This window comes from Ctenopharyngodon idella, chromosome 7, assembly GCF_019924925.1.
Source record: "Ctenopharyngodon idella isolate HZGC_01 chromosome 7, HZGC01, whole genome shotgun sequence".
Classification (NCBI taxonomy): Eukaryota; Metazoa; Chordata; class Actinopteri; order Cypriniformes; family Xenocyprididae; genus Ctenopharyngodon; species Ctenopharyngodon idella.
This window is the reverse complement of record NC_067226.1, coordinates 39307767-39320871: the sequence shown is the minus strand read 5'-3', so window position 1 is coordinate 39320871 and position 13105 is coordinate 39307767. Positions and strand designations below refer to the sequence as shown.

At 36.0% G+C, this 13105-nt stretch overlaps 1 protein-coding gene across 22 annotated transcripts in view; it reads left to right on the top strand.

Moving 5' to 3' along the window:
- Positions 1 to 13105, top strand: part of LOC127515855 (adhesion G protein-coupled receptor L3-like) — a 342582-nt gene that overhangs the window by 308742 nt on the left and 20735 nt on the right. For 11 of the 22 annotated variants that reach the window (XM_051899977.1, XM_051899970.1, XM_051899976.1 and 8 more), the window contains 3 exons: positions 935 to 1103; positions 2838 to 2963; positions 8245 to 8341. In XM_051899977.1, the coding sequence (XP_051755937.1) occupies positions 935 to 1103; positions 2838 to 2963; positions 8245 to 8341 (392 nt within the window). Of the gene's footprint in view, positions 1 to 934; positions 1104 to 2837; positions 2964 to 3118; positions 3170 to 8244; positions 8342 to 11935; positions 12397 to 13105 lie in introns of those variants that run through there. The other 11 variants (XM_051899965.1, XM_051899964.1, XM_051899962.1 and 8 more) reach the window with 3 other exon arrangements.

The window sequence follows — 13105 nt, the reverse complement described above, 5'->3', positions numbered from 1 at the left end:
CATTGAAACTCACTGCACAGACTGTACTTTTCTCACAGCTTTTTAAATCCAGTCAGCAGAGAAAAAGTAGAAAATATGGTTTGTCTTTATTTGTTTTATCTCAGTCTCACTGTATTTATTTATTTTTTTAAATTATATAATGACAACAGTATGAAGTTTGTGTGTCCCATTAGTAGTATATTGGATGTAATCCATATGTAAATGTGTGTAATTTTGATGTTAAATTGAGCTGGATGTAGTCAGTGGGGTGGATCTGTAGCCCCGTGGGTAAAACAACACATTACAGATGCACACGATCTATTCAGCTCTCACAAAATGAAGCGACGTGTGCGGAATGTCAGAAAGAGATGCAGGATGGTATTTAAAGGGACAGTTCACCTAAAAATGACAATTCTGTCATAATTTACTCCCCTCATGTTACTCCAAACCTGTATGACTTTCTTCTTTTTCTATAGCAAAACATCACAATGAACAATCAAACTCCAAAAAGGACCAAATAAGAACCGTTAAAGTGGTATAAAAGTGATTTGTGTGGTTTATTTGAAGTTATCTGAAGTCAAACAATAGCTTTGTAGCTTTTGTGTGAGTGAAACTTCTTCCGAATCCTATGACTGATGTTTTTATTGTTCTTTTTGGATCTTGGCCACGTCTTCATTCATTTTTGATATATGGAAAAGAGCAGTGTAAAATAAAATTCATGCAAAATAAAGTCCCACAGATATAAAACAGCATGACTGGGGAAGAAAATTGAGAAAATGGAGTTCACTTTAACTGAAGTCGTATTTAATTTATGTGGAGAGCTGGATAGAAATTTACCAATTTATGCACTGATCTAGCACTTATGCCTTATACTGCGAGTAATGAGTTCTGACCTGCATTTTTCTCAGTCATTTTCAAGGCTAATTTGATGTTTGTGTCTGTGTGTTTGTTTCAGATCGTGGGTAATCGGAGCCATAGCACTGCTCTGTTTACTGGGCCTGACCTGGGCATTCGGGTTGATGTACGTTAACGAGAGTACAGTGATCATGGCGTATCTCTTCACCATCTTTAACTCCCTGCAGGGCATGTTCATCTTCATATTTCACTGCGTCCTGCAGAAGAAGGTTGGGAAAAAACACATTCACATGCACATATGATACAAACCAGGGCCGTCACCAGAACATATGGAAAGTAGGGCGGTTTTGTTTTTGTTTGTTTTATTTATTTATTTTTCAGATATGTGATATATGATGGCTAGGGATACTTTACACTTAAGCAATAATCTTTAAGCAATAATCATCTTATAATATGCCAAGCAAACCCACACTGCTATTAAGTTTTTTATTTTATTTTATTTTATTTTATTTTATTTTATTTTATTTTATTTTATTTTATTTTATTTTTAAGCACATTTTAAAAGAGATTTCCTGATCTTGACCCCTTAAAAACTGCCTTGGCAACTAACTAAAGTAAAACAAGTTAAAGTACTAAAATTGCTGTAACTGAAATATAAATTAAAGCTGAATAGAATTAATAAAAATGACAAAAACAATACAATAATAACTACTAAAACTTAAACTAAAATTATAATGAAAATTTAAAATATAAAAATGAAAGCTAATTTTAAATAATGAATAGTATAATAGTATATAAACAATAATAAAATAATACTTCAGCCTATTCAAAACAGCACTTCAGATGGATTAGGGCTGAAACGACTCGTCGACGTACTGGATTACGCGCTGTTCATGTTCGTCCCTAATTCCCTGTCATGTTTCATGCAAAACTCTACAGCAGATGCTAATGGCTAGCATGGCATCGCCGCTTAATACAGTTGCGTTCATACAGCGTTTTGTTTTTTACAAGCACGACAACCGCGTTCTATAACCGAAATGACACCTGCACTCGACAAACCAGCGCTGAATGAACGGAACCGGCACTGGACGACTAGTTGTCTGCCATTTCATGTAATGTGAGAGCCACAGTGAAACGTATAATCATGGCGGGTTTAGTTTACTTCTTAGGGAGATGGAGAAATTATTTGCTTTCATCCGCAGATCCACCAAAGCCACGAGGCGTGTGGCTCAAACTTACTCTCTGCACTCAGTTACTAAACATTTAAAGTTCTTGTTGGTTGTTTATAATACTAATGGATGAGCTCACGCCTCGATTAGACTCGTTTATTTAATAACACGCTTTTAATTATGATAAAACTTCCTGAGGTTATGAACATCACCATTTTTGGTACTGTCGCTGAGTCCTGAAAATGTGCAGGCTTGCGTTAAGCGGCACTGCCATACTAGCCATTATCATCTGCTCTAGAGTTTTGTCTTTCCAGCCCTAAAATGGATTAGCTGTAATGTTTTATAATCATATACCAGCCTGTTCACTACATATTGATCAATTTGAGATGATACCAAAGTCATTTGAGTGCAAATCAGTTTTGAGCTCATATATTGATTCAAGAGTGGATGTAACTTTTCTGAACTCTTTTCAAATGCTGCCATTATTTAATAAATACTTCTTCTTCCAAGAATTACACAACCTATACACCTTATATCACTTGGGACGGCACTGGTGACGGTCCTAATACAAACCAACAATGAAAACACAAAATGTTCCCAAAGATGGCAGTATCCAAAATCTTTGCCCTTGTGGGGATATTTCTGGTCCCCATGAGGAAAACAGCTTATAAATCATACTAAGCGATGTTATTTAAAAATGTTAAAATGCAGAATGTTTTCTGCGATGGGTAGGTTTATGGGTAGGGGATAGAATATACAGTTTGTAAAGTATAAAAATCATCATGTCTATGGAATGTCCCCATAAAACATGAAACCCCCAACGTGTGTGTTTAGGTACGCAAAGAATACGGGAAGTGCCTTCGGACTCACTGCTACAACGGGAAGAGTGTGGAGTCGTCTATGGGTTCGGTGAAAAGCTCCTCGTCGCGCGGACCTGGGCGATATTCCTCAGCATCACAGGTAGACGGGTGACATCCAAACACACACACACTCAAACACACACAAACACAGCAACACAAAGCCAAAATCCAATTTTGTGAGTGTCCATGTGTGTGTTTTCTCTCACACTCTCTCTTTGTCTCTTTTTCTTGTTTTCTTTCTTCTTTCATCACAAGGTTCACCACCCGCCTTGTATGACAAACTCCTCACAGTTACAGTATGAACAAGTAACTATCAGCCCTATAATTTTTCACACTACACTCTTGATCAGCTCATGTGTTAATTTTTGCAATTTACCTCTAAACATCTTAGTGATATGCTGTGTTAGAAGCAATACTTCAGTAAGAATCAATGAGAACTGTGGGATTTTTCATAAATGTAATTTTGTAGATATTTTTGCATGTTTAGCAGTGTGAATGAGTGATTGGTGGGAATGGAATACACTGTATACTAAATATTTTTTTAAAAATAGCATGTAAAACAGTATGCTTTATGCAATAATAGTCTTTTCTAACAGCAGTATTCAATATCGTTGTCATAGTACCTCCTTATTTTACATGTTTTATTCAACATATGATGTCCAATTATTATTTTGGAAACAGATCTGGGCTGGATTTCCCAAAACCTTGTTAACTCTACATCATTCTTTAATTGTACCTTAACGTTAATACGTGTTTCCCGAAATGTTCTTAGTTAAGTATACCTTCTGTAAATCATTCGTTCATAAGGTTGGTCTGGACCACTCTTAGCTATACCTTATCACTGTTGACAGTCTATAAGAATATAATTCTGAAGTTGTAATACACACAGTGTTCAATTAGGATAATTGCAGAGAATAAAATGCAAAGATTCACTGCTAAATTCAAACATGCTGAGCCAGAGAAAGACGCGCTTGTCATATATCACAACTATTACTAGTCTATATAAAAAAGACATTTATAGTTTGTTAAAAATCAAATTTCATACACTGATGTCTATGGAAGCTGCAATAATAATCCTTTCAATTATATAATTTGACGAAGTGTTTTATTGTGAATGAAACAATGAAGTTTACTCCATTCTTCTCCCAGTTCAGCGGCCACATACTTTTATGTATTTCAGGGAAAATTTCGTAAATCTGACAGCTCTGAATTGTGGTGCAAACTCATCGTGTGACAAAACACATTCACTTCCACATATTTTACAATTGGAATATATCCTAAAATTTATGATATAGTTTACAAGTTTGTGAATATTTTGAATAAAAAAGGAAAAACGATATAAACACGATACCTACATCTGTCAGCTGCATGACGCGTCTCCAAGGAATTAATACGTTCTAAAATAATGTTCTAAAATAACGGTCACATTAAACTCACGCTGGGGGCTCAGCTAGAATATAGAGACCTCAGAATATAGATAAATTACAATATAGATTTAGTTTGCAATTTGGATTATTTTTATAAGATCGCATGAGTCCTGATGGATAAATGCAATTTCTACTTCTGAAGTGCTTCTTATATAAAGACCACCGCTTTCTCACATAACGCAGTGAAGCAGCCCCTGCATAGAGTAAATTATTGATTCTCGAGGCATCGATATCAACCAATTCAGCCCCACCGCCATGGACAGCACCTGGTAACGTCACACTTAAGAAGGTTTACCTTAAGCAACCTCCTAAGGTGTAGTTCAAGGAACATGCCTAGAAAAGGTATATCTTCAGTTACAGTTGCATGGAAAAGTATGGGAACAACTTGCAGAATCGGTAAAAATGTGTATAATTTTAACAAAATAAGAGAGATCATACAAAATGCATGTTATTTTTTATTTAGTACTGCCCTGAGTAAGATATTTTACATAAAAGACGTTTACATACAATCCACAAGACAAAAAAATAGCTGAATTTATTAAAATCACCCCGTTCAAAAGTTTGGGAACCATTGGTTCTTAATACTGTGTGACGTTACCTGGATGATCCATGACTGTTTTTTTTTGTTTGTTTGTTTGTTTGTTTGTTTGTTTGTTTTGTTTTTTTGTTTTTGTTTTTTGTGATGGTTGTTCATGAGTCCCTTGTTTGTCCTGAGCAGTTAAACTGAGCTCTGTTCTTAAGAAAAATCCTCCAGGTCCTGCAGATTCTTTAGTTTTCAAGATTTTTTGCATATTTGAACCCTTTCCAGCAGTGATTGTATGATTTTGAGATCCATTTTATCACCCTGAGGACAACTGAGGGACTCAAACACAACTATTAACCCAGGGGGTGAAAACTTTTTGAATTTGAAGATCAAGGTAAATTGTACTTAATTTGTCTTCCGGGAAACATGTAAGTATCTTCTTTTGCTTCCGAGGGCAGTACTAAATGAAAAAATAAAAAATGATAGTTCAACAAAATAAGAAAAATTTGAACATCTTCATCCTGTTCAAAAGTTTTCACCCCCCCGACTCTTAATGCATTGTTTTCTTCTGGAGCATCAGTGAATGTTTGAACCTTTTTTAATAGTTGTGTTTGAGTCCCTCAGTTGTCCTTCATGTGAAAAGACGGATCTCAAAATCATACAGTCACTGCTGGAAAGGGTTCAAATATGATCAAATTTGGTTCCCAAACTTTTGAACGGGGTTATTTTAATAAATTCAGCCATTTTTTTCTTTCTTTTTTTTTTTTTTTTTTTGTCTTGTGGACTATATGTAAACATCTTTTATGTAAAATATCTTAATCAGGACAGTACTAAATAAAAAATAACATGCATTTTGTATGATCTCAACTTATTTTGTTAAAATTATTCACATTTTCACAGATTCTGCAAGTGGTTCCTATACTTTTTCATGCAACTGTAAGTTATACTTTTAGAGTCTTCGTAGCGCGGAAATCCAGCCCTGATTTTTTTTTTTTTTTTTTTTTCCATTTATCAAGTAATTCCAGTAAATATGAAATTACATATAAAGAAGTACTTAAGTCCTACTTTAAACTGTGTTTAATATTCAATTTAAACTATACATTTTCATTTAATTGAAAATAATAGACAATTAAGTGTCCAACAACATTACATTCAGTTTACCAATTCAGTTTACCAGTTTAACAGATACCAAGTAACATTGGAAATGTAAGGTCAAGCACACTGCATTATAAGAAACACCATTCATTTATTCGTATGCTTTTTACAATACAATCTGTTCCAAAACAGTATTTCACTGCACATTTTTGACAGATACTATATTGATATATTTATGCGCAGTATATATAGCATCCTGAAAAAATAATAATTTTAACATCTTGTAGTATAGGAAAAGCAAGGTTGACTTTTTAGAATTCAATCCCAGCACAAAGAATTCGATAATGTAAAGAGAAATATTCATAAAGGAGGAAAATTCATTTCCAAATCTGTCCTTTACCTGAAAGTAGTTTGCTTTGAAGACAGTAATGAAGGGAGGATTTCCATTGTATGCTGTCCTTGTCTCATACAAATCTTTGGCTTTACATATCTGTGCTTTAATATCTCATTTCCATGGTAACGGTTTGTCTGGTTACATTATCTCCATGGAGACAAGGTTTCCAATTTGACCTTTAGCCTTTTAGGGGTCATCTGCTGAGATATCTGCAAACATATAACAAGAATCTGACATGCACCAGAAACACACTTTGCCGACCCGTGACCTGTGTGTGTGTGCGTGTAAATGTCAGCCAGATGAGTAATGTGCTTTGAACGGCTCAACTTTTCACGTTGAGAGGATTTTTGTATTGTACTTAAGCCTTTTTATTTGTTTTTTTTTGTTTTTTTTTTATTCTTTTTATTTAATTATTTATTTTATGTGCTGCAATACGTTGTGAGCATTTTAGGCAGTAAAAACAGTTCATTACTGATAACCTGAAAAGGATAGTTCTTGCAAAAATGAAGATTCTGTCATCATTTACTCACAATCATGTTGTACCAAACCCTGAATGATATTTTGAAGAATGTGCCCTCTTAAAAACAAAGCTTCTTTATTGGTATTGATGGTTTCATGAAGAATCTTTAACATCCATGGAACATTTCCATTGCATAAAACGTTCTTTATTGTGGAAAAAGGTTCTTTATTAAAATGTTCTTTACACTAAGAAAAAAATTTTTTTTTAAAGAACTGATGACTGAAAGGTTCTTTGGGGAAGCAAAAAAATAATAATTATTTTAATAGCATCACTGCAGAAACCCTCTTTTGAACCTGTATTTTTAAGAGTTTGAAAACCTATTGAGTTTGAATTATGAATGAATCACATAGACAAGTTTTGTGTAGCAGATTAACTAAATCATTGCAAAGATCTAACTCAAATGAACAGTTCGTTGACAGATCGGCCAGTTACTTTTTCTCGAACTCAAAAGAAAATCATCTAGGTTTGTGCGAGCTAAAGGTGCGGTAAGTGATATTTCAAAAACACTGTTTGGAAGTTAGTCAGACCGACACCAACAACAAATGTGTAGCCAATCAGCATTAGGGGGCGTATGGCGGTCGAGGAGACAGAATGAGAAAGAGGGAGATTTGAAGAAAAACTGCAGAAAGAGAGATGATGAGACACAATACAAAAGAGCTCAAAAGAAGATCACTTGAATGAAGGTTTATGACTGGGCAAGCGCTTTAGGACCCACGTTAATATTAGAAAAGCTTTCCAGCGCTGGACAGAGCTTAGCGGGAAGGCCTAAAAACAGACGCGAAGGCTGCTTTGATTCCGCTTCACACGTGAGTAACACTGGGTTTGAGTGTCATTGATTGTCTGGAGCTGCTGTGCTGTTTGCGACTAACAACGAACTCTTGTTTGTGTTTACTCTTGTGTACTGTATGTTCATTTTTTTGTGTTTCCTTGTCATTCATTCATCATCTGCGCTTTATTTTTCGTGAAGCAATATTTTGTTGAGCGTCAGCTGTGATAAACAGACATCCACTCTCACATTATGTGTGTAAAAGTGGCCAGATAGTGAGAGTTGTGCAGGTAAACCACTGCACACTGACCACCGCTAGAGAATGCGGTGTTTAGCGTCATTGTTAGTGCATTCGCCTTGCCGGCCAGCAGCGATTGGGGTTCGAGACCGACTCGAAGCGGGGTGGTTAGGATTGGAGGGTGAGTTTTGTAGGCAGAGAAATGAAGAGAGGGGTGGGTTTGTTTGGGTTGATTTCAAATTTCAACAATGTCCAGCAGCGTTTTTGAAATATCGCTTAGCCCAGCTTTAATGATGGCAGAATGTTCATTTTTGAGTGAACGATTCTTTGAAGCCTTGGTGTAACACTGGCTCTGATCTTATGAGATGTGTGTCTGTGATCATTTTGTGTGTGTGAAACTCTGTGGTGTTCTTCACAGAGCCGAATCCGCCGGATGTGGAATGACACGGTGAGGAAGCAGTCAGAGTCTTCATTCATGGCTGGAGACATCAACAGTTCAGCTACACTCAACAGAGGTACACACACGCATACATGGCTATTATACGGGTCGCAGGGTATTGCCACCCTTGTGAAAACAAGTGCACTTAATTATATGAATATGGATGTGCACTTGTAGTGTGCTTCACATCTTAAAAGTATATTTTTAAAAAGCTGTACTTGCAGATAATATAATATTACTGAAATAAAATGGCACTTAAATGTACTTAAAGAGAAAATACTTTCATAACTTTGTTTCTTTCAAACAAACTCTTCATTAAAATCACTAGATTACATTAAAAGAATTAACAAGATGTTTTGGTGTTCATCCAAACACCATGCTCAGTTGTAAAAACACAGAAAGTAACTCTGGCAAATATACACCTATTAAAGTCACATGATCAGCACACATGTAGAAGTCACATGACTCCTAAGTTAACCACTTGCCAAGTATGCTTGCCAGAGTAGATGGTATTCCTCATCGATAAAGTGGCTGTTTTGTTTCCCCTATATACAGATCCTTACATACAGATCACTGCTCTTAACTGAATATACAATATTACTATTATGGCGTTTGGGAATCTGGTCCTTTGGATGGACCAACCAATCCATCCAAAGGACGGGATCAGCAAGGATCTGTATATAGGGGAAACAAAACAGTCACTTTATTGACGCATGGCCCAGCATAGACGAGCAAGCTCTTCGGGGCAGGACTCGGCAGTCTTCACGCATCTACAACAAAAGAAACACAGCTTTCATGATCATGTGGTGAGGATTCTGGACAGAGAAGACAGGTGGTTTGAAAGAGGTGTAAAAAAAGGAGGTGATTCATGTTAAGGTGGAGCATCCCTCATTGAGTAGAGGTGGGGGTTTGAGACATCATCTGTCCCACGCCTATAATGCTGATTTAGAAACAATGCCACGCAACTGTATGGAGAGACCAGTGTGCTTCACCTCGAGAGACCCAGGTGAAAAAAATTACACTTCCATAAAAGTGCTCTATTTTCACGCACTAATTTTGTACTTAATATACTAACAATTCTTCTTTAGTTCTTCTTAAGATGAACATCCAAGTGTACTCAACTGTGCTATTTTGAGACACCATGAATATGAACTAAAATGTGCTTTTAACATACTGGGCCCTATTTTAACGATCTAAGTGCATGGTCTAAAGCTCACGGCGCAAGTGCGCTTAGGGCATGTCCGAATCCATTTTTGCTATTTTAAAGACGTGGTCTAAAAGGCTTATCCCTATTCTCTTAATGAATCAAGGGTGTGTTTTGGGTGTAATGTGCAATAAACCAGAGTCTCATCTCCCATTCCCTTTAAAAGCCAGTTGTGCTCGCACCATGGCAGATTCGCTATTTACATGGTGGAATTTGCAAGTGGAAAAACTGAATGCAAGGAAACGGATCTGCTCGTGCGCAAGGTTAAATCGCACGAGCCGATCATCTATGGGAAAAGCTGGATTTCACCAAAGCATTTTTATCTTTTTGCACACAATAATAATCTTTTACATTGTAATCCTTTTATTTTTAATATTTGGCATGTTTGTGTGCTGCTACCCTGTGTGTAATAAGCAGAATGTATGCACGTTGTGCACCTGCATGAATGCGCATATTACTAACGCAATCTTTAAATAACAAAACAAATATTGCGCCATTGACTTTAGAACAGGTTTCAGTTGGTCAATGGTGCAGTCATTTTCAGTTAATAGTAAATAGTAACATGCCAACAATGCGCCTGAACACACCTTGTTTTCAGACCAGCACGCCCATGGGCGCACAAATGGGCACAAGTGCATTTTCTATTTAAACAACATGGGCGCTGGACGTGAAAATGATAACTGCCGGGTGTATGATAGGGCCCACTATCTCTGTATCAAAAGAAAAAAAAGTATTTAGTTACCACTTGTAGTACACTTGAAACCATAGTGTACTTCAAGTGGTAACTAAATGCATTTTTTAATAATGATGTTCTTAAGATTATCTTAAGAAGTACTAAAGAAGATTTTTTTAGTACATCAAGTACAAAATAAGTGTGCGAAAATAGAGCACTTTAAAGGGTTAGTTCACCCAAAAATGAAAATAATGTCATTTATTACTCACCCTCATGCCATTCCACACCCTTAAGTCCTTTGTTAATCTTCAGAACACAGATTAAGATATTTTTGTTGAAATCCGATGGCTCAGTGAGGCCTGCATAGCCAGCAATGACATTTCCTCTCTCAAGATCCATGTACTAAAAACATATTTAAATCAGTTCATGTGAGTACGGTGGTTCAATATTAATATTATAAAGCCAAAAAAACAAAATAACGACTTATATAGTGATGGCCGATTTCAAAACACTGCTTCAGGAAGCTTCGGAGCGTTATGAATCAGCGTGTCGAATCAGCGGTTCGGAGTGCCAAAGTCATGTGATTTCAGCAGTTTGGCGGTTTGACATGCGATCTGAATCATGATTCGACACGCTGATTCAAGGTTTAAATATGTTTTTTGTACATTAATGGATCTTGAGAGAGGAAATGTCATTGCTGGCTATGCAGGCCTCACTGAGCCACCGGATTTCAACAAAAATATCTTAATTTGTGTTCCGAAGATGAATGAAGGTCTTACAGGTGTGGAACGACATGAGTGTGAGTAATTAATGACAGAATTTTCATTTTTGGGTGAACTAACCTTTTAAGTACAATTTGGAAGTGTACTTTTTTTCACCTGGGGACGGAGGGGCATCACCGTAACGGCAAGGAACTCTTCTCTGGCAAGCATTACTATGTGGTTAACTTAGCAGTCATGTGACTTCTGCATGTGTGCTGATCATGTGACATGTATATTTGCCAGAGTTACTTTCTGTGTTTTTACAACTGAGGATGGTGTTTGGATAGACACAGAAACGTCTTGTCAATTTTTTTTTTTTTTTAATGTAGTCCAGTGATTTTAATAAAGAGTTTGTTTGAATATTTGAAAGTCATGAATTTACATAGACAGTTTTTTAAAGGATTAGTTCACTTCAGAATTAAAATTTCCTGATAATTTACTCACTCCCATGTCATCCAAGATGTTTATGTCTTTCTTTCTTCGGTTGAAAAGAAATTAACGTTTTTGAAGAAAATATTCCAGGATTTTTCTCGATATAGTGGACTTCACTGGGGTCCAACGGGTTGAAGGTCCAAATTGTAGTTTCAATACACGATCCCAGCCGAGGAATAAGGGTCTTGTCTAGTGAAACGATCTGTCATTTTCTAAAAAAAAAAAAAAAAAATTATACTTTTTAACCACAAATGCTCGTCTTGCACTGCTCTGCAATCCACCACGCATTATGTAATCACGTTGGAAAAATCACGTGTGACGTTGATAGAAGTACCGCAGTAGGGTGAAAAATTCTCTCATTTTCTCCTCCAACTTCAAAATTGTCCGACATCATTGTTTTACCTTTTTTTGTAAAGGGCGTTTGACTTAGTCTTTGCACGTTCACTTTGTAAACACTTGCTCGGTACTTCCGCCTATGTCATGCGTGACCTTTGCAGCATATTGCGTAATGTGTGGCGCAACGCAGAGCTAATGCAAGACAAGCATTTGTGCTCTCAGCTCTGTTTGACATGTTTCAGCATATTTGTATTCATTCCACAGAATTACAGAACTCAAAATCAGGACATAAAATCTGAATGAAGTCTGAGCCTACTGACATCAAGCAGAATTTAACCAGCGCCTGCAGAATTCAATGTTCCATATAATTGCATGTTTGAAATCAGTAGGGTGAGGGGGATGGTAAAGAGTTTCAAAAGATTTTGTGTCTACAGATAAAACTTAAAGCTGTGGTTATGTTTCTTTAATGAAGATCTTTCTAATCCTGACGTTCAATACATTAAACATTTACAAGTAAATATAGTCTGTGAGTTTCTCCTGCCATGCATCAGCAATGCTACTTTAATTGAGCAAGAATAGTTCTGAAAAACCAGAACATGCAAATAAGACTATTTTTATGGCCAGTAAAGTACAAAGTTAAAAAGAAATGAGGTAATTAAACTTTAAAAACTTTTTAAGTAAATGACAGTGTTGAGATAAGGAGAGAACAAAACAGAAATGTCATACAAGTTAAACTTAAAACTGTTTTAATAATTGTTAGCATAATGTAATGAAGCTCATTTAATTTACATTTAGATTACATTCATGTTCCTTCAAACTCTTTGTATATTGTGTAAATGAGAGGTAAACAGGTGGATGAGGATTTAATTAGTGCGGAGTACGCCGTATCTTAAAACGAAACATTTCCAGTTCAGTGAAATGACAGAAATAAGCTGCAGGCCTCAATAATGCAGACGAGCCGTCAGAGCTCAGGCAGTTCAGTCAGCGTTCATTCCCTCAGTGAAAGCACTGCGATTGGACAGGACAGAACAGCAGATGCTTTGAAACATCTCAGGGTAATTCACACCATCCAGTCAGGAGGCACAAAAGACGCTGCAGAGCAGGAAACTGCAGAACCATGCTGCTTAAAGAAAAGGGGCACAAAATGTCCTCTTTTTTTTTTTTTTTTTTTTTTTTTTTTACATATTTCTTTTTTTTTTTTTTTTTTTTCAACAAAGGGTCAGTGAATAATTGAGCTTGACAAATGCACTCAAGTTAAAATTAGGAAAATGGAATGAGATTTATTCATCTCATTTTGAGTGTTATTTTAGCATCATTGAGATACTATTATCATTTTCTTTTAATATTTTGAATGTTCTTATTTTTGTATTTTCATTTTCATTTTAGATTAATATTGTTGTGTCATTTTTATTAGTTATTGTTTTTTTTGTTTTT